General features: G+C 42.7%; 2 protein-coding genes across 2 annotated transcripts; one reads left to right on the top strand and one right to left on the bottom strand.

Moving 5' to 3' along the window:
• The first annotated feature begins 187 nt into the window (after positions 1 to 187).
• Positions 188 to 1009, top strand: mrps28 (mitochondrial ribosomal protein S28). The gene has a single exon (XM_084465454.1). The coding sequence runs from the start codon at positions 279 to 281 to the stop codon at positions 888 to 890; it is 612 nt and encodes a 203-aa protein (XP_084321580.1). The 5' UTR covers positions 188 to 278; the 3' UTR covers positions 891 to 1009.
• Positions 1010 to 8721: 7712 nt separating this feature from the next.
• Positions 8722 to 24114, bottom strand: LOC311340588 (calpain-2 catalytic subunit-like). The gene is made up of 21 exons (XM_084465445.1): positions 23842 to 24114; positions 22377 to 22446; positions 21214 to 21332; positions 20947 to 21080; positions 20441 to 20609; positions 19911 to 19994; positions 19556 to 19641; positions 19342 to 19407; positions 17732 to 17892; positions 17185 to 17354; positions 15131 to 15142; positions 14729 to 14940; positions 13860 to 13896; positions 13566 to 13631; positions 13336 to 13393; positions 13177 to 13241; positions 12605 to 12673; positions 9888 to 9966; positions 9603 to 9719; positions 9454 to 9512; positions 8722 to 8949 (listed from the first exon to the last, which is right to left on the bottom strand). Exons 1-21 carry the CDS (start codon positions 24076 to 24078, stop codon positions 8926 to 8928), a joined length of 2094 nt encoding a protein of 697 aa, XP_084321571.1. The 5' UTR covers positions 24079 to 24114; the 3' UTR covers positions 8722 to 8925.
• Between the last annotated feature and the right edge of the window lie 1546 nt (positions 24115 to 25660).

Raw genomic sequence — 25660 nt, 5'->3', positions numbered from 1 at the left:
CTCTTCTTCCTTTTCTTCTCCACGTCCAAACTACTGTATAAAATATAAATTACAGACTGTATACAATTTAAACTAAAAACTGATATTAATATGAAGTAAACTGTATCCAATACAAACAAAGGAGATAACCATTCAAAAAAATTCCAATATCAAAACAAAACATGTCCAAGTTATTTTAAGATACGAGCTAGTTGATTCGTTGCATTTTAATTCCTGTAAGTATTGCGCGGTGCCAGCCACCACCACCAGGAGGCTCCAGAGGACTGAGCGTCAGGACGATGTCGCTCTGCATTGTGGGATACATCAACATGGCGACCTTGTGTAAGGTTGTGAGATCCGTGCGGAATAAAACTATTTTAACGACACATTTAACATGGTTAAGGCCCAGAGTCCCGCAACCTACCCAAAACACCTGCTACAGCACCGGCCAGCCGGATGGGTCGGACGGAGAAAAGATCGATGAACCAGCTGCCAGTAAACCAAAAAGCGGTTTCGCCGCGGCGTTTGAGCAACACACGGACCTCCAGCAGAGAGACCAACCCGGCACCAGCAGGACCAGCTGGACCAGAGATGAGTCTTCCTTCGCCTCGATGCTCCGGCATTCTCCGCTCATCCAGATGGGTCCAGCCAAGGACAAGGTCGTTGTGGGCAGAATCTTCCATGTCGTGAAGGACGACCTGTACATTGACTTCGGGGCCAAGTTCCACTGCGTGTGCAAGCGCCCATCGCAAGACCCGGAGCGGTACCTGCGGGGGTCCAGAGTCCGCCTGAGGCTGCAGGACCTGGAGCTCACATCCCGGTTCTTAGGGGCCGCGACTGACACCACGCTGCTGGAGGCCGACGCTGTTCTGTTGGGTCTGATGGACGGGAAGGAGACCAAGTCCAAATAAACTGTAGCCGAGATGGTTCTGAGGGTCGTGGTGGTGGACTTCTAATCAGCTGAGATTCTGTGCATTGGAGGTCTAAAACCAGTAGTGGATGTTGGGACATTAAAGTATTTTGTATGTTACTTCTGTTTGTTTTGATTGCCTCAGACAAAGAAGGCCTACATTATTTATCCGGCTTATGGACATGGATGGAGCATGTCGTGCGTTCACACACTTCATTAATAACTCAAAAGAAGTTACTATGTTAGTTCGCTTTATTCGTAGTTATGTAAACTATATCAAAGTTTTCCTGATGAAATGCACAGGTTTATTACATAGTCAAATAATAATATATTGGCAGCTACTACAAACACTATTTCCAAATGTCTCCATTATTTAATATATTAGTTTATGACAGTTTAATACTATAATATCAGTAGCTCCTAAACAGTTCCAAATGTATTCATGCAGGATTAAAATAGTAATTACTGGCTGCTTAGTTAAATAAATTGATTTTTTTTTCAACGTCGTTCCAATGGTCTACTCTAGTTGATAGTAATGAATATATTAGTTCTATCGGTCTGTGTCAGACACCATGTGCAGTATTTATATCTTTCATCCATTCCGTAATAGTTGGATCACACACTCCCTAGACAGTTATCCACACACTGTTATCCACACATTGTGGATAACTGTTTTTTACACTGATGTAGAGCCACTGGAGAGCGGTAGACACAACCAATCAGATGGAATTAGCCAATCAGAATTCAGCATGTAATGTGATCAGTGAGAAGAGACATAAAGTAGCCTACATTTAGTGTAAATTTAGATAGAGAAGACTATTGAAGTGACATAAGATACATGTAAGAGTGAAGAGACACGAGGTTACATCAGGAACATGTAACATTGGATTGTTATAGAGACCAGCTGCATCATTAACCTTGATTCATTTAGTTAGACACTAATTTGCCTGTGTGTGTGTGTGTGTGTGTGTGTGTGTGTGTGTGTGTGTGTGTGTGTGTGTGTGTGTGTGTGTGTGTGTGTGTGTGTGTGTGTGTGTGTGTGTGTGTGTGTGTGTGTGTGTGTGTGTGCGCGCGCGCATCACAATTGTCCTTACCCCATACACGTCTAGGCTACTCACTATAAGCAGGTAAGGGGCAGCCAGCACGAACTACACGAACTATGACACTTAATTGCCGAATTAATATTGCAAGTGTTACTGATGTCCACGATATATTCATTGTAATCACTATGGCCCATTAATCACCACCATTATTCCCGGCAGCCGAGAGACGCATTCAGAAACAGAACCTTTCCGATTTTCTATTTTTTTCTAATTTTCTTTCAACCTTATTGGCGAAATAAAAAAAATTACTTATCAAATTAAATGTTATTAAATCTTATTTCCGTATTTACTCGACGAACAAAAAACAGAATATTAGGAAATTGAACTCAATACTACAATTTTATGTTTTTTTGTTTTTTATATTTTAATTTTTATGTTTTGAAATTGAAAATTGAACTGATAAGCGTTACACGGACCGAGTGATTGCTGGAGGCAGCTAGAGAATGTCCGCCGCTGATGTGAAACGGTGGGTTGAGTAGGCCTACCAGTTTAAGACAGTATTAAACGAACTGAACGGTATATTTTAACTCAAAGAACAACAGAATCCCCCTAAAGCTTCTGTTGAGAAGGAATTAGTCTAGTCGTAATCCCCATAGGCCCAATAGTAAACCCAGAAATGTTGAGTAACCCTAAAGTTTTATTGCAGAAATGTAATCTAGACCTAGTGGATGGAGTTTAACTTGATTGCATAATTAGCATAATAAGCCATTAAAGTCAAGACACCACAGGTGAATAGGGTAAAAAAAAAAAAAAAATAGATATCACCATGAAACTTTCTCAGTTGATTATTTATGTTAAGATGAGAAAAAAATGTATTGCATGTTTTTTGTATTTTAATGTTTACATATGCAAATGAGGCCATATCTCATTAAATATGCTGTAATTTGCATACACACAAAATCCGATCGTGTGATAAACCAAGGCTCAAAATAATTTAATTAAAATAATTTTTCCAATGGGGACTGAGTTGGTGAAAACCTTTAAGGAACCTGCGGTAAGGAGGCAGTATTGACACATTAGACCATTGCTAGATTCGGTGGTCCAGTCTCAATACGATTTTACGATACGATACAAGTTATTGTTTTATTGATCAGGCTATGGTATTAGATATTTAGCTTTTACTTTTCATTAACCTATTTAGTCCAGACACTGAATTTCACGGTCACTTTTGTACTCTCCACTTGATCACTTTACTCTCCCACTGTGAATGACAATACCTCTAACATCGACATTTCCATCTGGAGTTGAACTATAAACTACATATGGATAAATAAATGAATGAATAACACTCGCTACCAGATCTACAGTCGCAGCAAAAAGCCTCCTAAACTTAAAAAGCTTCCTCCAACTGATGCCAACCTGATGCTGCACATACTGCGTGCTCATCTTCAGGTCATGTTGTGGAAGGCTGCAGGTCAGAGAGAGCCTCCTGCAGAGGCCAGAGACATCACAAAGTTTGGATGGAAGGTTGCTAATGAAGGGGCTGTCATGCCCGCTCTTGCCATCCAGGTAGTGGCTCCAGTAAATCTACTTGATGTCACCAGCTGTAGCTGCAGCACATTGAAGGCCTGCAGCAAAGGAAACTGCAGCTGCCATGCTGCAAGTCTCAGTTGCACTGACTACTGCAAGTGTGAAGGGGGTGAGGTCCGCTGCTGCAACCCATTCAAATAAAGACCAAGATGATGAGACTGAAGGGAATGAGGAAAGAAATGATGAAGATGGTGAAGGCTATTGAGTGGGATTGTGTGGTTGTTGTTAAATATATGTGTGTGTGCGTTTGCATACTCTATATAGTTATTTTACAGCGTGCGTGTGTGTGTGTGTGTGTGTGTGTGCGCATGCTGTTTGCAGTTTTTGTATATAGTTATTGTGTGTGTCTGTGTGCATGCTGTATAAAGTTTTGTCTTTTGCTGTAGTTCTTGTGGGTTTGTATGTATGTACATGCTGTATATAGTTATTTTGCATGTTGTATATAGTTATTGTGCATTTGTGTATGTGTGCATGCTGGAGATAGTTATTTTGCATATTGTATATAGTTCTTGTTTCTTGTGGGTTTGTGTGTGTGCATGCTGTTATACTATAGTTATTTTTGCATGGGGCACTTAATTTCTTAATCCGTCCGTCCAAAGGCCAACACTGCCTCCTGACCAGGTTCCTTAAAGGTTTTCACCAACTCAGACCCCCAAGTATACGTGTTTACCCTTGGAAAAAATATTTTGAGCATGACTTTATCAAACGATCTGATTTTGTCTGTATGCAAATGAGCGCATATTTGATGAGCTATGGCCTCATTTGCATATTTAAACATTAAAATACAAAAAACGTGCAATACATTTTTTCCTCATATTGACATAAGTAATCAACTGAGAAAGTTTCATGGTGATATCTATTATTTTAATTTTTTTACACTATTCACCTGTGGTGTCTTGACTTTATTGGCTTATTATGCTAATTATGCAAATTGCTCAAAGTGCAACTTTTAGCAACCAAGTTAAATTCCATCCATTAGGCCTATAGATGACATTTCTGCAATAAAACTAGGGTACTCAACATTTCTGGGTTCAAGAAATTGCGACTAGACTAAATGTGTTTTTTAGTCGCTCGACGCTCAGAGCGCCGTCCCCCGTTTCGTTGCTATGATTGGTTGTAGGCCTATCCAATCCTGTCCAGAGGCATTTTGGTCTACGCCCGTTGGGGATGCCCGTTGGGGATGCCCGTTGGAAATCGGAACTTAACGGAGAGGTTCCAGACTAATTGCACTTTTCAATTCGTCTGGCGATGCCAGGATAGAGAAGCAAGGCTAACCTTGTATAAATATGTGCACCTTGAAGCAGCTCTGCTGGTGCTTCTTGCTATACACAATATACAATATCATGCACAATATCATGAGTATAATATAATGGTCCAATGTTTAAGTTGTTGTTAGCGCCCAAATAATGAACTGGTTGGCCAGTTCATTGTTTGAACTGCATTTATTTAGACCTACCTTGTCCTCTCCCAAACACAAGTTGCTCGAACCATCTGTGTTCCTAAAGCTTCCACCAGGGGGAGCCCGGGATCTATCGCGCACAACTGTTTGTGCGCGATAAAAAAATAATTAAAAAAAATACTTAAAAAATTATTGTTTCTAGTTATGTTAGTTAGTTATGTGTGTATTTGAAGGGAGTTAGGTGCCAAATACGCTTTGGCACAACGTTTGAACAACGTTTGATAACATGTCAAAACCGTGCGGGTGAATTCCATTCCCTGGAGCCTCCCCCAGGAGCCTCCTCCCTGTTTAAACAAACGCATACCAGCGGTTTGGGAGCCACAGAATCATGCTCTGACTCATACAGGCTTCCCTGACACACCCAGCCAGATCAACAGCCAGACCGTCAGATCAACACCCAGCCAGATCAACAGTCAGTCAGTCTGCTAGCCAGGAAAAGTCAGTCAGTCAGCCATTCGGGTAATTTCTTGTTGAGTCATCAGGACATTCCAGAGCAGCGGTCCATACATGCAAATACAGGAGAACAAAATCTGTACAAAACCCTTTAATCTGTTAACCCTGAAATCTGTTGACCTGTAGACTGTTAACTCAGCCAAATGAGTAATAAGGTACGATGATAATAATTCTGATGGTTTAAGTGCGGGTCAGTTGATTTTGTGTTGAAGTGAGTTAAAGGGAAGGTCTGTTTGTAATAAAAGTATGATGATAATAATAATAATAAGCAGTAGAACGTCGTCTGAGTGCAGTCTAGCTTCATCCAATCAGGGGGGAGTAAACTGGAACATTCCACCACACTCCCTGAGGGGGGAGGCGTCCTCTACCCCCCCCCCCCCCCCCCCCCCCCCCCCCTCCGACGGAACAAACCATCTACACACAGGCAGACACACACCCACACAAACACACACACCCTCTCTCACTGTTCTACTTCCCTACCACACACACTTCTACGCACAAACAAACCTCTCTAACACACATTTCCACACACACACTTATACATTACTGCTTGAAAATAACAATATTCCAGCCAGACAATAGTTTACTTATTTCATGCTAATTGTAATGGTATGGAATCTGTAATGGAATCTCCCAGGAGAATCCTGTCTGCTGTGTTGAAAGGCAGACAGACTGACAGACAGACAAGCAGATAGACAGACTCACCTAGTGCTAGAGGAATGTCCTGTTATATTCCTCTAATGACTGAATAAAGGATACATTTTCACATTTTGATTTATGTCATTAAGCCATTAAGCTCTGTTGTTTTTTTTTGCCTAAATTTGACCTCTTTTGATTTTGAAATATTCCTCAAACTCCATTAGACTTGCTATTCTCATCATAGCATGTCCTCATGATGGAGTGCGAATGGTATGAATCTCAATCTGACCTTCTTTAAGGTCTTGACTTTTTTTTTTTTAGCCCTGCCAATCAATTAGATAGAGCTTAGTTTAGTTAGGTTAACTACAGGTTAGTTATGCTAGTGTTAGTGTACTGTGTGTCAGTTAGTGTACTGGCAGGTAAATGTAACTACTGTTTAGTTAGTGTAAGTGCAAGAAGTTAGTGTGATTACAGGTTAGTTATTGTAACTACAGGTTAATTAGTTTAACTACAGGTTAGTTAGTATAACTACAGATTTGTTTGTGTTACTCCTGGTTAGTTAGTGTTACCTGTGGGTTACTGTTACTACAGATAATTGTAACTACAGGTTAGTGTTACTAGAGGTTAAATGGATGAGAAACCAAACCCTCAGCATGCTGGCCGTCTCTCTGTATACGAGCTGACACTCCCCCAAACATCCTGGCACACAAACAGTTAGGGGGTCAGACAGGTTAGGGGCCCGACAGGTAGGAGTTCAGAGCGATAGGAACAGGTAGGAGGAATCTCAGATAAAGTGCTCTGGTGCTGAGTTAGGTCATTGAGCGAAGCTGAGAAAAATAAACTGTTTTCAACCTGAACAACATCTGTGGACATGAAACAGTCCCCAGCCGTTTACAACATAATGAAAAACCGCCCACACCAGACCCAGGCCGTGGGCCCAGCCAAGATTTGCTGGATAATAGTCTCTGCTCTGGGCACATTCCGACTGCTAGGACTCAAGAGTAGTTGAACTTTGTCCTCGTATAGGATAGGCAACATCCTAATTATTCTAAACTACCTTCCACAATGCCTCAACAAGTTGGCTGTATAGCTAGTGTCCCAGATATGTCTAAGTGTATATTGGTGTCATGTCACTTTAAAACATTTACGCAAGTTCCTTTGTTTACAGAATGACGCACGTACGGCGCGGTTCCAATCTAACGTGCCTAAGCAAGAGGTAGATCATGTTATTTACAGAGTGCATATTATGTTCAGAAATAAAAAAAATAAAAAATAACATTTTGTTCACAAGTTTATCAATTCGCCAATGTCAATGTACCCGAGGTGTAGACATAGACACATACGTATTGTGCAATTGAAGTTACACTCTCTGTTCTATGGACATTGTAGGCTATTCTTCAATGGGTTCAGCCCTATGTTCCCACAGCCCAATGGTCCCACAGCTCTATGTTCCCACATTTCAAAGGACTTTTTTTTCACTGACAATTTTGAAAATTAGGCCCCACATTTCTACGATTTTTCTTATTTGCCAGTGAAATGTGGAAACATAGGGCTGTGGGAACATAGGGCCTAATTTAAAATAAACCTCTTAGAAATGTGGGAACATAGGGCTGTGGGAATATAGGGCTGTGGGAACATAGGGCTCTGGGAACATAGGCACGCTCCCGCTTCAATAGTCAGTTACTGAGCTGTGTGTCCGTCACATAATTATGCTGTATTTTAAATTGTGGGTGGCATTCCATTTGAACTTCCAAGAAAATTCAGCAAGAGTGTTGCTGAATATACGTGGAAAAAGAACATTAAAACCAAGTGAACTGGGATTTCTCGTCTGTAATAATTCATGAAACACAACGCAAGATCCCATATAGCATTATGTGTTTATCAAAATCCTCTCGTTGTGATATTAATCTTCTTATTCGCGACACAGCTTAAACGTTTTGTTATTAAAGAGTTAACAAACTTTAAAGATGCAATAGTTAATGAACTTTTAATAGTGTTATCTAAGAATGAATCAACTGGTCCATGGCGCTGGAGTTTAGCAGCTGAAGGCTACGTTCGCATCAGGCACGTTTCGGTGGGTATACCGTTAACACGCCTTCTGTCCTTTAAAATATACTCTGAACATATTCTGAACAGTCCTGTTCAAATTATTGTTAAATCTTAATGATGACACCCAAATTCAGAATTAATGCTAAAGATATTTGGGAAGATCCAACATTTACTGTATTGGCAGCAAAATACTATAAAACATCTGTTTGTTTATATCTATTTTAGTGAGCATGACATAAGGTACATACACAATTGAGGAAAACATTTGACACTGAACACCTTTCTACAAGTCTCGTTGTTCTCTTAACGCGAGACTATCTAGCTCACACAGTATGCTAATCCGATTAACCGGGTGTAAATGAACCAGGTGGGCTGCAGACGAACCGGGTGATGTTGAACTGGATGCAGATGAACCAGGTAGAGATGAACCCATTGGAGTGGAGATGAACCGGGTGGGGTGGACACCAGAGCATCAAGATGCTCTCACACATGACGTCATGACGTAGTGAAACATCGCACACTCACACGCATGCACACACATAAATAATGATCATTGATGGCAAAAGGTGCATCGAGAAAAAACACAGTAGACATTTAGGTAATGTCTTATTATGTTTTTAATTATCTATTGTGTTTATTATGTGTTATTAGGTCACATGAAGTGAATCCGCCGGTTAATATTCCTGACATAGATAAAATAATGGACATGCAGCATCACAAACAACAAAATAAATGAAACCTTTGGTTTGTAAACACGACGACAGTAAAGCTGGAGTAATACTTGGAATGTTGGAACGCCTCCCTTAGATCATGGCAATGTTCAACCACTGCAGGAGAGGAGGGAGGCACACACACACACACACACACACACACACACACACACACACACACACACACACACATAACACAAACACACACATATACACAAACACACACATACACAGCGAGAGAGCAAGAGGGAGAAATTAGTATAGTTTTGCTGTCATTGACAACATGAATTAAATTTTCTTGTTGTGTCATCCACAGACTCCCGAACCCCAGCACAGAACCATGGAGGTGTTAGTAGGTCCGGAAAGGTCCAAAGACGCTCGACTACGCTCGTTCCATTATGTTCTAAGAGGTTCTAGTCAGTTCTAGGAGGTTTTCATATGTTCTAAAGATTCTAGAGGGTTCTAAATGTTGTAGGAGGCTCTATACTGTTCTACGAGGTTTGAGAAAGCTCTAGCAGATTCCATTAGGTTCTAGGAGATAATGTGGTGTTCCAGGGGTTCTAAAGGCACTAGTAGGTTTTAAAAGGTTCTTGGAGGTTGTGGTAGGAGAACAGGCCTCACCTGTTCGAGGGTGACCTCCACAGAACCGCTGTCTTCTGGATCCATCTTGTTGAAGATCCCTGAGGGTCACGGAACCTCAGTTAGAACAAAATATACAAATACTACTAGTACTATCAAAGTGTTGTTTGGGGCTCACAGAGCAGACTTACTAAACATCATCTCCAGGCGCATCAAACATGCCACAAAGTTATCAAAGTCCATCGTCATGTCCGGCTCAGCGTAGCGGCACACCAGCATCTGGTAGATGGGGTTGTTCAGGGTGAAACCTGAAAACACACACACACACACACACACACACACACACACTTTATGTTAATAGGGAACTAACGGGGGACTAACACACACTTTATGTTACGGAAGATGTTCAACATGTCAGGGACAACATAACATCTCAACCACTCAAAGTCATGACATGGTGTCTATGTTGAGCTCACCTGCATCTTTTAGAGCGATACGCATCTCTGGGGTGCTCATCGTCCCTGAGTTATCAGTGTCATTCTTCTTGTAGATCGTCTGCAGACAGAGAAAATAGTAATTAAAGCTGCGAGCAGCATTTAACGGTGCCAAGCATAAGCCGACCAATAAACCATCAAACCTAACCCTAACCCTAACCATTAAGACCGTGACGCAGACCATGAAGACCCTGACAGACCTGACAGACTAACCCTAACCCTAACCCACAGACCTGACAGACTAACCCTAACCCACAGACCTGACAGACTAACCCTAACCCTAACCTAAACTTAACCCTAACCCTAACCATTAAGACTGTGACGCAGACCATAAAGAGTTGACAATTAAGACTGTGACGCATGTAACATATTTCAGCCATAATATTCTCCCATAGCCACAATACTGAGTAAACATAACATAAGCTGTAAGACTTGCGTCATAGATGAAGGGAGCGGGCTTTTAAAGCCACAGAACACGCCCACCTCTACCTGCCTATTTAACTCGGACTCCGCCATTTTAGAATCAGAATCTCTTGGGCGGCGTATCGATTAGATGTAAAGCTTAGAGACGCTCCACGCGTGTTATATACGATCCCTCTCCTTTTGTTTCATAGACGATAGACAATAGACCAATAACCTTAACCAAATAAAGTGAGTTAAAAGCGATCCTGTCTCGGCGGCCTTTCCTGGACTAATATATCATAACACGCAGACCATAAAGAGTTGACAACGCTGGAATAGCCTCAGCTTGGATCTGGTGATGGGCGAACAAACTTTCATGACCGTGGGCGAACAAACTAAACATTTACGAGATATGCTTGTTCAAAGTTAGCATTTTTGGACTGTTGCTATAGCGCCACCTTTAGGCCGATTTAGATACAATTTGGAGAGTTTAATCTTGACCCATGAGCCTTTGACTATCCCAAGTTTGATGATGATTGGGTTAAGTTAACCCGGTTAACTTAAGTTTAGTTCAATTTGGACGATTTTTAGCCTCTGGCGGCCATGTTGTTTTGTCAATCAACTTCATTTCACTTGAGCAGTTGAAACTTGGTTTCAACTCAAATCAACTCAAATCAACTCAAATCTCAAGTCGGTCCCGCTCAAATAAAACATTGCGTCTATGAACTGTGGCGATTTTAGTGACAGGCCACGCCCATTTCGATGCCACGCCCTATTTGAAAATATGTTGACTTTAACTTGTTCATAATTTGATTATGAACAACTTTTGTATTGGAGTCAAGATCATAGGAGTCCAACTTGATGTTGATATGAGCATTTAACTCTTTTCGCGGTTTAAACTACACCCCTTTTAGAAGTCAATGGCTCATGGGTGCTTTACAATTGATTGTACAGACTAATCTTTATTAGCCTGGTTCCGCCCGCCTCCGTACTTCCGCTCAATTTTCATTTCACTTCAGTACTTCGGTCTGGGAGTGCTGTATGTTCGAACGATTTATTTTCCCTCAAGTTTGTCCCTCCAATCAGCGAACAGGAGGCGCGGCCTGAGAACAGTGACGTACAGGTCGTGCGCGAGTTTCAGTTGTAGTCAAACGAATACCAGGAAGCAGCAGGAAGACCATGGAGAAAGATACTAACGAAGCTATTCAGTCTGTTGTGGAAACTCTGCTGAATATCGATAAATTAAAGCCGGAGCAGGGACAGGCTTTGCTTAGTTTTGTTGGTGGTGAAGATGTTGTGGCGCTTCTTCCCACGGGATTCAGGAAAAGTTAAATTTTTTAGCTGGCTCCGTTAGTGGTGAAGGAGTTTGCTAAGCATGAAATACATCACGACCAAACGTTAGCGATTGGTTAAGGCAGATCCGGAGTGGCACTGGGCAGAGCCAATAGGTTTTAAACTTCAACAGCACCCGCCTTCAAGTGAGCAATCTTTTGTCTCTATAGCAGTTCTAGACCATTGGTATGAATGAAATGAGTACGAAGGTCTAGTTAGGACTAGGCTAAATCTTTATGTCAGATTGACGACATTGGGCCATAGATGATATGGGTGATGGATGGATGATATGGATGATATGGGTTAAGTCAAAAAACCTGGGATCCTTAGAGAATTTACTGTTTTTAACTAAATTCAAGATGGCGGCAAATCTGGAACCCGGAAGTCATAGGTTCTTGAGGCATATTTGTTCAGCATGAGGATATGTGTGAACAAAGTTTCATGAGTGTAGGTCAAACCGGTTACGAGATATTTTTGGACAGTTGGTATAGCGCCACCTTTGGGCCAATCAGTGTAATATTTGCTGTCTGTTAATCTTGGGTCAACCTCTACAGCTGCAGTAAGTTTCATAAAAAGCGTGGCCGAATAATAAAACTAACGATTACAATAAGATGCCTCGCACTTTGTGCTTGGCACCTAATAAATACAGATAACCCTACCGGACAGTACTAATCTATACAGATAACCTACCAGGCAGTACTAATATATACAGACAACCTACCAGACAGTACTAATCTATACAGATAACCTACCAGACAGAACTAATCTACAAAGATAACCCTACCAGACAGTACTAATCTATACAGATAACCCTACCAGAAAGTACTAATCTATACAGATAACCTACCAGGCAGTACTAATCTACAGATAGCCATAACAGTCCTAATCTACAGATAACCCTACTTCTTTACCCTACATCTTATCATACCCTACATCATATATATATATTCTGGGTTTTGACTTACCAGATATTTCTGGACTTTTTTCCACAGAGTTGCAAACTCTCCAAGACCCAGCTTTCCGTTTCCACTTTCCTGGTCTGGAGTTAATACCACAACACAGTACTACTGATATATAATACTACAACACAGTACTACTGATATATAATACCACAACACAGTACTACTGATATATAATACTACAACACAGTACTACTGATATATAATACCACAACACAGTACTACTGATATATAATACCACAACACAGTACTACTGATATATAATACTACAACCGAATACTACTGATATATAATACCACAACACATTACTACTGATATATAATACCACAACACAGTACTACTGATATATAATACCACAACACAGTACTACTGATATATAATACCACATCATAGTACTACTGATAGGGTTGTGTTCAGGGTCATGGTTAGGGTCAGGGTTTTGTTCAGGGTTAGAGTCGGGGTCAGGGTTAGGGTTAGGGTGAGGGTCAGAGTTAGGGTTATGTTCAGGGTTAGGGTTATGTTAGGCTTAGGCTTAGGTTCAGGATTCGGGTAACGGTTAGCGTTAGCAAGAAGGATACGTCCATTAGGTTGACCATGACCCTGCAGGTTTCGCAGCTGAAGCCATCAGTTTTTATGTCGGTTCCTGTAAATAAAAATAAAAGCAGTTAAACTCTATTATGTTATTATAATATTAAGAGAAACATTTAAATTCAAATAAGGATAGCATGAACACTTACGTTTGGAAACAATCTTATTCAAAATGGTTCTCAACTTCACTGCAGAGATTTCCATATCCTAAATAACACCAAAAGTTGTGTGATTGAACGATGGATCAAAAACATGGAATTCAAGGCTAAGTTGTCCCTCAGTTTTTTAAACAATTAAAACCAAAAGTTCAAGAGTTCAGCAATTAACTGGTACAGGTCTCTTATCTTCTAGGACAGTGTCATATTCTAGAGAAACTTACATCTCCAGCCAGCTTGGTGAAAAGACCTCTGAAACCAGCATCCACATCCTCGTCAGAAACCTCCTCCTACAAAGAGGAACGGCATTAAGAACTAAAACATCCAAAACAAAATATACAACAACATTAAGAGCAACATTGAGAACAATGTCCAGAACAGCATCTAGAACATCTAGAACAAATAGAGTAACATCTAGAGCATCTAGAGCAACATGCAGAGCAACATCTAGAACCACTCTAGAGTAGTTAGTGGTTGTGTAGTGTAGTTGTGTGGAGTTGTTGTGTAATGGTACTTACATCTTCAAGATCAGCTTTGACAGGATCATCACACGGTCTGAGAGACATAAACACACACACACAGTCATATCAAAGGGTAAAGTGAAAGCCCAACGCCACACAACCACACCTACACACACATAGGCACAACCATACCTAGACCCTCATGGAAACAACCATACATAGACACACAAAGTCACAAACACACTGACACACATTTACACAACCACACACACAAACACACCTACACACAAATAAACACAACCAAAGCTACACAATCATTGCATAATCATACTGACAAATTTATGAACCCTTATAAACCTTTAATAACCCTTATAAACCTTAATACACTTTTATAAACCCTTATAACCCTTTTAAAGGTCCCATGGCATGCTATTTTATGGATGCTTTAAAATAGGTGTTAGTCGGCCCCTAATACAGTACTTGAAGACGTTCAAGAAATTCTGCCTTGGTGCAGAGTTATAGCCACTACGAGCCAGTCCCATTGTCCGTCGGAGCCCCGCTGCGCGCTGAACGCTGGTTTACACCTAACGCAATTTTTAGCTACTGGGGGACCATAGGGAGGCTAGGGGAACTCAACTTAATGTTAGAAAACCTCATAAAGTGAAATTTTCATGCCATGGGACCTTTAAACATTTATAACCCCTTTATAAACCCTTTTAATACACCATTAATAAACCATTTATAACCATTTATAAACCCTTTGTAAAACCTTTATAAGCCCTGTGTAAACCTTATAAAACCTTTATAAGCCCTGTGCTACCCTTATAAACCCCTTATAAGCCCTCTGTAGAGCGTTATAAGCCCTGTGTAAGCCTAATAATCGCTCTGTAGAGCTCTATAAGGCCTGTGCAAGCCCAAGACCTTACATTGTCTGGGACTGTTTCTCTGAGAAGACGCGGATGCAGAAGTCTCCGTTGAGGTGGGGTTCGTAGGTGGAGGGCACCACCAGGTACTCCCCGGGGGGCAGCTTGAAGCGCGTGCTGACCTCACGCAGGTTGATGAAGGTCTCGGAGCGGGCCTTCTGGGCGTGGGCCAGGAAGAAGTTCTTATCAAGGTGCACCTCCCTCTGCCCGTGGAACTGGAGGAAAACACACACACACACACACACACACACACACACCAACTGTTAGTATGAGTCCTGCTAGTAGTACCACTGGTGACCTGGTAGAGCACTTCTGAAGTACTAGGTTTCCTGGTTGGAATGTTTTATAGGAGTTGTGTCAGACTTGACCTTCAACTTGCGTTGTGTTCTGGGAGAACGTTCTCACCTGTTCGGGGAGCTGTGGAGAAGAACAAACAACAAGATTCAGGATGAAGACAGTAAACCACACAACAAGCAAAAGCTAACATTTGAAAAGCAGTTAGCATATAACACTCACCCTCTGAACAATCTGAGCACTCTGAACACTCTGAGCACTCTATACACTCTGAACACTCTGAACACTCTATACACTCTGAACACTCTGAACACTCTGAACACTCTGAACACTCTGAACACTCTGAACACTCTGAGCACTCTGGACAATCTGAGCACAACACTCTGAACACACAAAACTCTGAGCACTCTGAACACTGAACACTCTGATCACTCTGAACACTCTAAACACAGAACACTCTGAACACTCTGAACACTCTGAATACTCTGAACACTCTAAACACAGAACACTCTGATCACTCTGATCACTCTGAACACTCTAAACACAGAACACTCTGATCACTCTGAACACTCTAAACACAGAACACTCTGAACACAGAACACTCTGTGTATCGCAACCCATTGTGGGTCCCGACCCATAGTTGAGACACCTCTAGGCTGAAGTGGTTAACCTTAGTAGCTAGCATTGGTCTTTGTAACAGACATTGTATTATATAAACGAGATCATCTTATCACATGATTCTCTTCTTGTGTTTTGGACCTGAATCAATATAGATAACGCTCAACACAAAGATCAACACAACAATGCTGATGGCATGTGGCAGATATTGAAAAAACAACTTTGAACCTTTGGCTGAGAGCTGGCTGGGCAGTTACTTCCTCAAAAACATAAGGAGTGCGTTCATCTATATATATATATATATATATATATATATATATATATATATATATATGTGGCGGCTGGTTGGCATTGGCCTGCTTGCACTGTTAGTGGCATATGGTGGCATAAGTATGTGAGAATCAAGTTGTTTCAGGGTGATTTGGTGAACTACAAAATAGCAGGGAGGGATAATTATGTGAATAAAATTGATACGAATCCACCAGTGGCAACATTTTACTTTGAAAGCTGGTGGGCAGCATGTCTTGTCAATCCTCCTCGCTGTTTGTGTTGCAGATATCAGTGACCTAATGGTGTCCCAAACGGGATATTTTTAAAGTGATTTCAGAATAACGGCGTGTGTAACTCCACGTTTTCACCACCCTTTCAGACGGCTTGGTAACCCAATGGTGGAGTACCAAAGAATAGGTAGACTCAGCACGTTTATTTCGGCGAACATTTGGCGGTGGAAACACCAATATAAGCGAACCAAACCACACCGCTCGGTGGAAACGAGGCGAGCGGGTTCGTTGGTTCTCGTAGCCTAGAGACTTGAGGGGATAAACCCTCCCTCCGGACTGCTCCACAGCCAGGGCTCCTGCTTATTGGTTCATAGCGCAGTGAGGGCTCCTGCTTATTGTTTCATAGCGCAGCCAGGGCTCGAGTGTATTCGTGAATAGATGTTGACGCGATTCAGATCCCTTAGCTAGTCCCACCCACTCAGAGGAGGACTTTCCTCCTCTCTCCCATTGACCCCCATGTTATTCACCGGCAGAAGAAATGAATGGGAGTCAATGGAGGCTGAGGGAGGAACGTCCTCCCCGAAGTAATATTCAATAGGCGATAGGGGGTGCTAATATCCCTTTACCCAGGGAAACGAACATTACATATACAAAGGTATTAAAGTAGTCATATTTAAGGACATTAATTCATTACAGTAGTCTGGGCAATCTACACTTTTTATTCTTCTTTATTCTTTAACAATGTTAAGGAGGATCTTCCTCCCTCTCCTCACTCAACCTCCACTGATATATATATATATATATATATATACATATATATATATATATATTTCAAAGATTAAAGACACTTCCTCAAAGACATGAGGAGTGCGTTCCTTTGCCTTAAAACTAAATGAACAATTCAAGGTTTGGAGTTTGAAAAGCCTTGATGTATCTCAATGTACCGTAATTAGTATCCAGTATAAAATACATATACATATGCATATATAGACAACGTTTACTGTGTACTGAGTTTACTGTGTACTAAATATATATATCTATATTTACCTCATATATGGCAAAGCCTATGGTGTGCATGTCTTCTCCAGCCTTCCTCATCTTCCTACGGTTCTTCTGGATCAGCCCCAGAACCACACTGCAGCCGTCCTCTCCGTCCTCCGGGTCGTCATCCTCCTCATCCAGCTTGATCACAAACTGGGGGTTCATCCAGAAGGTGTCTGGAAGCCACAACATCATCTCAGTCACCCTGGTAACCACCAGCATCATCTCAGTCACAATGGTAACCATCAACATCATGTCAGTCCCCATGGTCTGAGCACTCATCTCAGTCAAGTGGTTCAGTACGACCCAGTAGTAGTGTAGCCTAGTTTGTAGTTTTAGGAGCCATAGTAGTTATGTAAGTATGTAGTATTGTATTGTAGTATTGTGAGTATCAAGGTTGTAACAATGGTGTAGCAATAGTATTACATTATTAGTAGTACTGTAGAAGTATTCTAGTCGGCTTACAAAGGTTGTTGGTAGTTGTAGTACCAGTGTTAGGTGGTATTGTAGTATTATTATGAGTAGTACTGTGGTAGTATTGCAGTAATCTTACAGGGGTTGTTGCGGCAACCCCCTGCTGTGGACCCTCTCCTCCAGGTTCCGTCGAACTTCCCGACGCTCCAGTGTTTGATAGAGTCGTCCAGGATGGTGTCTGGTGTCAGGGTGCAGATCTCGATACGAGAGTAGTGTCTCATGAACTCAGTGAAGGACATCCTGGAATGCAGGGCAGTGGTTCACATGACAAAAAACAATTAGAAATCTCTTTGGAAATCCCTTTAGAGCTCACTTAACAACTCACATAGAACTCCCTTCAGTAATCACACTAGAACTGACCTTAGTAATCACACTAGAACTCCCTTCAGTAATCACACTAGAACTCACTTTAGTACTCGCTTCAGTAATCACACTAGAACTGACCTTAGTAATCACACTAGAACTCCCTTCAGTAATCACACTAGAACTTGCTTCAGTAATCACACTAGAACTCACTTTTGTAATCACACTAGAACTCACTTTAGAACTTGGTGCTACTCGCTTCAGTAATAACAGTAGAACTCACTCTAGAACTCACTTTAGTAAGCACACTAGAACACACTTTAGAACTCTTAAGTAATAATACTAGAACTCCATTTAATCATCACACTAGAAATCACTTTAAAAATCACTTTAGAAATCCTTATAGATCTCACTTTAGAACTCACTTTAGGAATCTATTTAGAAAACCCATTAGACAATTCTGTATTACTCACTTTAGAAATAACTTTAGAAGTAGCTTTGGAACCCTTATGAAATCCCCATTTCGAAATCACTTTAGAATTATTACATTATTACATGACTCTTATATATTTAACCTCCATGACTCATATATTTAAAAGGGACATATTATGAAAACAACACTTTTCCTGGGATTTGGGGTGATGTTTTGGGTCTCTGGTGCTGCCACACGCATACAAACATTAAAATAAGTCTGTACATGCTTTTTTGAGTGCGATATGCATTTCTGAACGTACCCTGCCTACAGTTACCAAACGAGCGAGTCAGTTTCGGCGTCCCCCTCCTACGTAGGAGGGGGGCACATTTGAATATTACCACCCACTTCCCCATCCCCCTCCAATCAGAGAATAGATACGATTTTGTGTACCAGCGGACGAGCGCTGAGTGGCGATGTTCGCACATTTCAGAAGCAGGGAGATTCCATACAAAAATATAAGTGACTGCCTGGCAGGGAGTCCGGCAGAGCTGCCGGACTGCCGCCAGAGCTCCGGCAGCAGTCCGGGACCTCCGCTTATTATTATTATTATATTATATTTTATTATATAGAATAAAATTGTTGTTGATTGTTGCCGCAAATGGCAACAATCACTTCTTCTGCATGTTGTGGTTCACTCTGACAGCTCATTGGTCAATGGGCAGCAGCTCATTTGCATGAAAGCTACAGACACCAGAAACAGCACATTCTGAAGGGACTGGCGGTAGGCAAGATGTTTTTTCCTAAAAGCTATTTCCAGCAAACAGCTTCAAAAACATGTTTTCTGGAACTCATATACTATATATATATATGTTTACTTGTTGGGAAAACACCATAATATGTCTCCTTTAACCTCCATGACTCTTATATATTTAACCTCCATGACTCTTGTATATTTCATCTTCATGACTCACCAGAATTCTCCGTCCTCTGCATTGGCGTTGGGACAATCTCCCTCGACAGAGTTCCACTCTGATGACCTGGATTCAGATGCAGTCATTGTTAGTACTAATGAATCATCCACCAATCAGAATCACTGCAGGCTGCCATTGGTTAGAATACCTTGTTATGAACTCTAGGGGGTCAGGGTTAGGGGTCATGGGTTAAAGGTTATTGTGAGGTACTGACCCGTCGCTCCAGGCCCCGGTCCACTCCACCTGACCCCAGGGGTTCCTGACCCGGATCAGCTTCTCCCGCCGACCGCGGTAACCCACCTGGGAACACACACACACACACACACACACACCTGTCCTGACCAGAACACACACCTGGGAAAACACAGGCCTGACAGTCCTTATAGTTCTTACAGTCCTTATAGTCCGTATAGTCTTTACAGTCCTGACCATGGACTGCTAGTTGAGACTGCTGTCCAGTGCTGTTCTCCACATTGAAACCAGCTAAGTGTGGAGGAGCTTAGATGACCCCTCTCCTCTCTACAGTGACCTGCTGTATCCATGGTAACCCAGGGGATGGGAGATCTCACCTCCACAGCACCGGTCAGGGAGTAGGCATGACCTTTGACCAGCTTCTGGCGCGTCACGGCCTCAGAGTCAGATGCACTGGTGATCTGGTGAACACATGAAATATATTACTTTACTCATACTATGTACTGTTATGTATACTAGGGATCTAGTACTGTGGTACTCTGTTAGTAAGGTGGGATGTAGTACTAGTCTTCTAGATATATAGATCTATGTGTAGTGTCTAGATCCATAGTCTGTCTTCTAGATGTATAGATCTATATAGATCTATGTATAGTGCTTAGATCAACCTATAAATATGTAGTGTGATGTGGTACTAGTCTTCTAGATCTATAGATCTAAGTGTAGCTTTTAGATCCATCTATATCTAGGTAGTGTGATGTAGTAGTAGTCTTTTAGATGTATAGATCTAAGTGTAGCTTCTAGGTGGATCTAGAAGCTACTACATAGTTATGTAGTGTGATGTGGTACTAGACTTATTGATCTATGTGTAGCTTCTACATCCATCTATATCTAGGTAGTGATGCCTTACGTCGATGGAGCAGCCCAGCAGTGATCCAGCCTCCAGGGCCTTCTTGACGATCTGGAACATGTTGGGGGGGGCATTCCTGAGGTCAAAGTTCTCGGCGATGCCCCCGGTAAAGTCCTCAAAGCCCTCCGTGGTGGAGCCCCCGGAGAGGGCCTCATAGCAGCCACATACCCTGCGGGGACACACAGGACCTTAGCCTGGACCAGCGGGCAGAGACTCACACTGCAGAAAGACAGGGAGGCAGGCAGACAGACTGGGAGACAGGGAGGCAGGGAGACAGACTGGGAGACAGGGAGGCAGACAGACAGACTGGGAGACAGGGAGGCAGACAGACAGACTGGGAGACAGGGAGGCAGACAGACAGACTGGGAGACAGGGAGGCAGACAGACAGACTGGGAGACAGGGAGGCAGGGAGACAGCCAGGCAGGTAGGCAGACCAACAGACAGACACACAGACCGGGAGGTAGGAGGACAGACAGACAGGGTGGTAGGCAGACCGACACCTTACTTGGCATAGGCCTTCTCCAACAGAGCGCTCCAGAACTCCCGCCCCTCAGCAGAATGGACGAATAGCAACTCTCCATCTTTGACTGGCAGGCGGTCGTCAATGACAACGTCCACCCACTCCCCGTACTGCCAGAACTGTAGAGAGAGAACCACAAGAGATCCTGAGCTGGTACCATCATCACTAGGACTGGGCAGCCCCATGTAGAACCAGTAGCAGACGGTGGTTGTACTGGGCAGATCCCAGTAGAACCAGTAGCAGACAGTTTACCTGGAAGTGGAATATCCCAGCGTACTGGTCGCCGAAGTCCTGGTCGGACGGAACTACGCGGGCCATCACATCCTCGTTGAGCGTCAGGGAGGCGATGGCAGCCAGCAGCCAGCAGTCACCTGGACACAGACACACACACACACACACACACACACACACACACACACACACACACACACACACACACACACACACACACACACACACAGACACACACATGCGGACACGCACACAAACACACACAGTTTTATTCACAAACTGGGCTACACAGACACCTTTATATACACACACCTCCTCTCCTGTAAGCTACCCCCTCCTCTCCCCTCTCCACTCCTCTCCAGTAATGAAATAAGCATTAAACATTTTGAACAGAGGACAGAGAGATTAAGTAAGAAAGTAAGAAAGAATGAAAAAAGGAAGAATGAAAGAAAGAAAGAATGAAGGAAAGAAAGAAACAAGAGAGAGAAAGAGATAGCTTTTTCTTGTGGTTTGTTCCTAGTGTGTTTATGAGTCATAACTGCAAGAGAACCTAGAACTTCCTGCTATTCTGACAAATCCTGAGTGTGTGTGTGTGTGAGAGGGTGTGTGTGCGTCAGATTCTGTCCCCAACTAACTCTTCTTGAGTAAACACTGCCCATATCAGTGGCGGCAGTACAGAAACAGACTCGCCCAGGGCTCAGTCACACATGCAACTACCTCCTTCAGGCGACTCATAAACCCTGCTCTGAGAGGACTCCTAAACCCTGCTCTGAGAGGACTCCTAAACCCTGCTCTGAGAGGACTCCTAAACCCTGCTCTGAGAGGACTCATAAACCCTGCTCTGAGAGGACTCCTAAACCCTGCTCTGTATCTGAGGTGTTGCAGATAGTCACATCCCAGAATAGGTATTGGATAAGGTGTAATACCAGGGTCTACGACCTGGTCTAGTGTAGGAACTGGTCTAGAACCATGTCTGGCTTAGGACCTGGTCTGGTGCCTTGTCAGGTCTTGGACCTGGTCTAAGACCTGGTCTAGTCTAGCACCTTGTCTACAACCTGGTATGGTACCTGGTCTAAGACCTGCGTTGTAGGACCTTGGATAATTCCCGGTCTAGGACCTGACCTGATGTCATAGACCAGGACCTAGACCAGATCCTAACGGTATGAGGAGGGTCCTCTACTCACCAAGCCCTCCCTGGCAGATGTCCGTCCTGGTCGCTCCTCCAATGATAAACTCTGGGCTGGACACCAGTTCCTGTACCACAACAACATGTTACCATGACAACCTCCAGTTCCTGTACCACAACATGTTACCATGACAACCTGCAGCTCCTGTACAACAACATGTTACCATGACAACCTGCAGCTCCTGTACAACAACATGTTACCATGACAACCTCCAGCTCCTGTACAACATGTTACTATGACAACCTCCAGCTCCTGTTTAACAACAACACGTTACTATGACATCCTCTAGCTCCTGTTCAACATGTTACTATGACAACCTCCAACTACTGTTTAATAACAACATTGTATTATGACATCCTCTAGCTCCTGTTCAACATGTTACTATGACAACCTCCAGCTCTTTTTCAACACGTTAACATGACAACCCTTAGCTCCTGTACAACAACATGTTGCCATGACAACCTCCAGCTCCTTTTCAACATGTCACTATGACCACCTCCAGCTCTTGTACAACAACATGTTACCATGACAACCTCCAGCTCCTGTTCAACAACATGTTACTATAACAACCTCCAGCTCTTGTACAACATGTTACCATAACAACCTCCAGCTCTTGTACAACATGTTACCATGACACCCTCCAGCCCCTGTTCAACAACATGTTACTATAACAACCTCCAGCTCTTGTACAACCACATGTTACCATGACAACCTCCAGCTCAAGTTCAACATGTTACTATAACAACCTCCAGTCCACCCATCGTCTTATTAATATAGAAGATATAAAAAAGACAACGATAACAGTATAAGACCTTTATTAATACAATAAATAAATAAATAAAAACATATTCTGGTTGTTTTGTTCTTTTATTCAGACTAATTTCAACAAATGGAAGAACACATCGAAGAACAGTTTACATATTTGACATATTCAAATAGCTGATTACATATACCTCACTATAGGCCTACTACCTCCTAAAGTTGATGAGTTGTAATACTAACCTAGTTGTTACATTATTTTAACTTCGTTATTAGATGGGTGCTTGACTAATTTGTTGTTGTCAGCAGTCGTAAGGATCAGACATGGCACCTTCCTTCACATCCACCCGTCACACCCACCAATCACATCCACCCGTCACACCCTCCCTCACATCCACCCGTCACACCCTCTCTCACATCCACCCGTCACATCCACCCGTCACCACAACCACCAATCACATCTACCCGCCACACCCTCCATCACATCCATCCGTCAACACACCCACCCTCACATCGACAGAAGTGTAAGGGCGAGAGCTGGAGGCAGAGGGCTTGCTGGTGGAGCGGCCTATAGTTGGAGGGGCGTGTCGCAAACAAGAGTAACTTAAACGAGCTGTTAAAGAACTAAAGTTTCGTTTCTGATTTAAGTATGAGGCCTATCGGAAGTCTGCCTCGTTTGTCAGTAAGTTCTTAAGTAACATACCGTGGGTCTCTTCCAGATCACACCGCGGGTCTTAGGGGAGTTCCGACCGAGGTCTTTGAAGCCTAGAGACTCGGGCGCGGCAGCGAAGGTGGGGTCGCAGAACAGCGCCCCTTGGCTCTGACTCTGCGCCCGCAGCGAATGGAAGTCCTGGTTCAGGTACTTCACCGCGTTGGCGTTGGTCCCGAAGCCCGCAGCCAGGGCCCTCTTCTTGGCCAGAGTAGAAGCCACACCAGCCATGATGAGAGAGAAACGCTTCCTGCTCTCACCAGAAATGTTGAGATTTGAGAACCGAGAGTTGTGGAAAAGTTTCTCTCGAAATCTCCGCCCCACGGGCGGAGCTCTGCATCCCAGTCTGTTTTAGTTATAGTTATGAAGTAGATCCTATTGGATGGACACACATCATTATAGAGGATCTTCATGATCACTATTATCATCAAAGAACCAAATGGTCACAATAAGGATCTATATAGATCTTACTGGATAGAGCAGCTAGAGATCACAATCAATATGACATCTTACTGGATAGAACAGAGCTACAGATCACAATCTATATTTCAATAGATCTTACCGGATAGAACACAGTTACAGATGACAATCTATATTTATATAGATCTTACTGGATATAACAGCTACAGATCACAACCTATATGTATATAGATCTTACTCGATATAACATAGCAACAGGTTACAACTATATTTATATAGATTTTACTGGATAGAATAGATATAGATCACAATCTATATTTATATAGATCTTACTGGACAGAGAAGAGCTACTGATTACAATATTTATATAGACTGCTGGATAGCACAAAGGTACAGAACATATCTATATTTATGTATCTTACTGGATAACGACCTCCCCCTGGTGGTTAACCTGGGTCATAACCACCACTACGCCACATATCCAGATCATTAATAATTTACACGCACAGCCGCTCGTCTGTCTTCACAGGCGCGAAGCCGCGAAAGCTCCACTCCCTCCATCACTAACTTCTGGTTCGTCAACCACCTCGGTGCTGTTACAGCCAGCCTACACACACACACACACACACACGCACACACACACGCACACGCACACGCACACGCACACGCACACGCACACGCACACACTCCATGCCTGGCACCCAACTGGGTTTTTGTTTGCGGGTTTTGTTCTGTTCCTTTAGCTTTTGTTGCTTACTCTTAGCTTAGCTTTACATTTAGTTGCATATCACTCAAACACCACACTACACTACTGATTACTGTTTTATTGTTTTCAGTTGGTTAAACTTTGATTTATTAAGTAAATGTTACTGACATTTAACTGTCTTCTTGGTTGTGCTCTTAAACGAGCTGGGGAAAACAACACACACGCACACATGCACACACACGCACAAAGATACGCACGCACACACACACACACACACACACACACACACACACACACACACACACACACACATACACGTACGCACATGCATGCGCACACTCGCATGTAGACACACACATGCGCACACATGCACACACACAAACATAAACATGCCCACACACGCACATACATACACATACACACAGAGATACATAAACACGCACAAATGTACATGCAGATATATACACATGCACACATGCACACACACGCACATACATACACAGGGGCACAGTGGGCACACATACGTGCATACAGGTACATACATACACAGACCTGTAATCTCCACCAGTTAGGCCTACCACATTATTAACAACTGGTTATATTACACATGTAACTGGCTCTCCACCAGGTAGGCCACATTATTAACATCTGGTTATATTACACATGTAACTGGCTCTCCACCAGGTA

This window comes from Micromesistius poutassou, assembly GCF_964030765.1.
Source record: "Micromesistius poutassou genome assembly, chromosome: 3".
NCBI lineage: Eukaryota > Metazoa > Chordata > Actinopteri > Gadiformes > Gadidae > Micromesistius > Micromesistius poutassou.
Note: the sequence above shows the minus strand (reverse complement) of the source record. Positions and strands in the feature narration are given on the sequence as shown.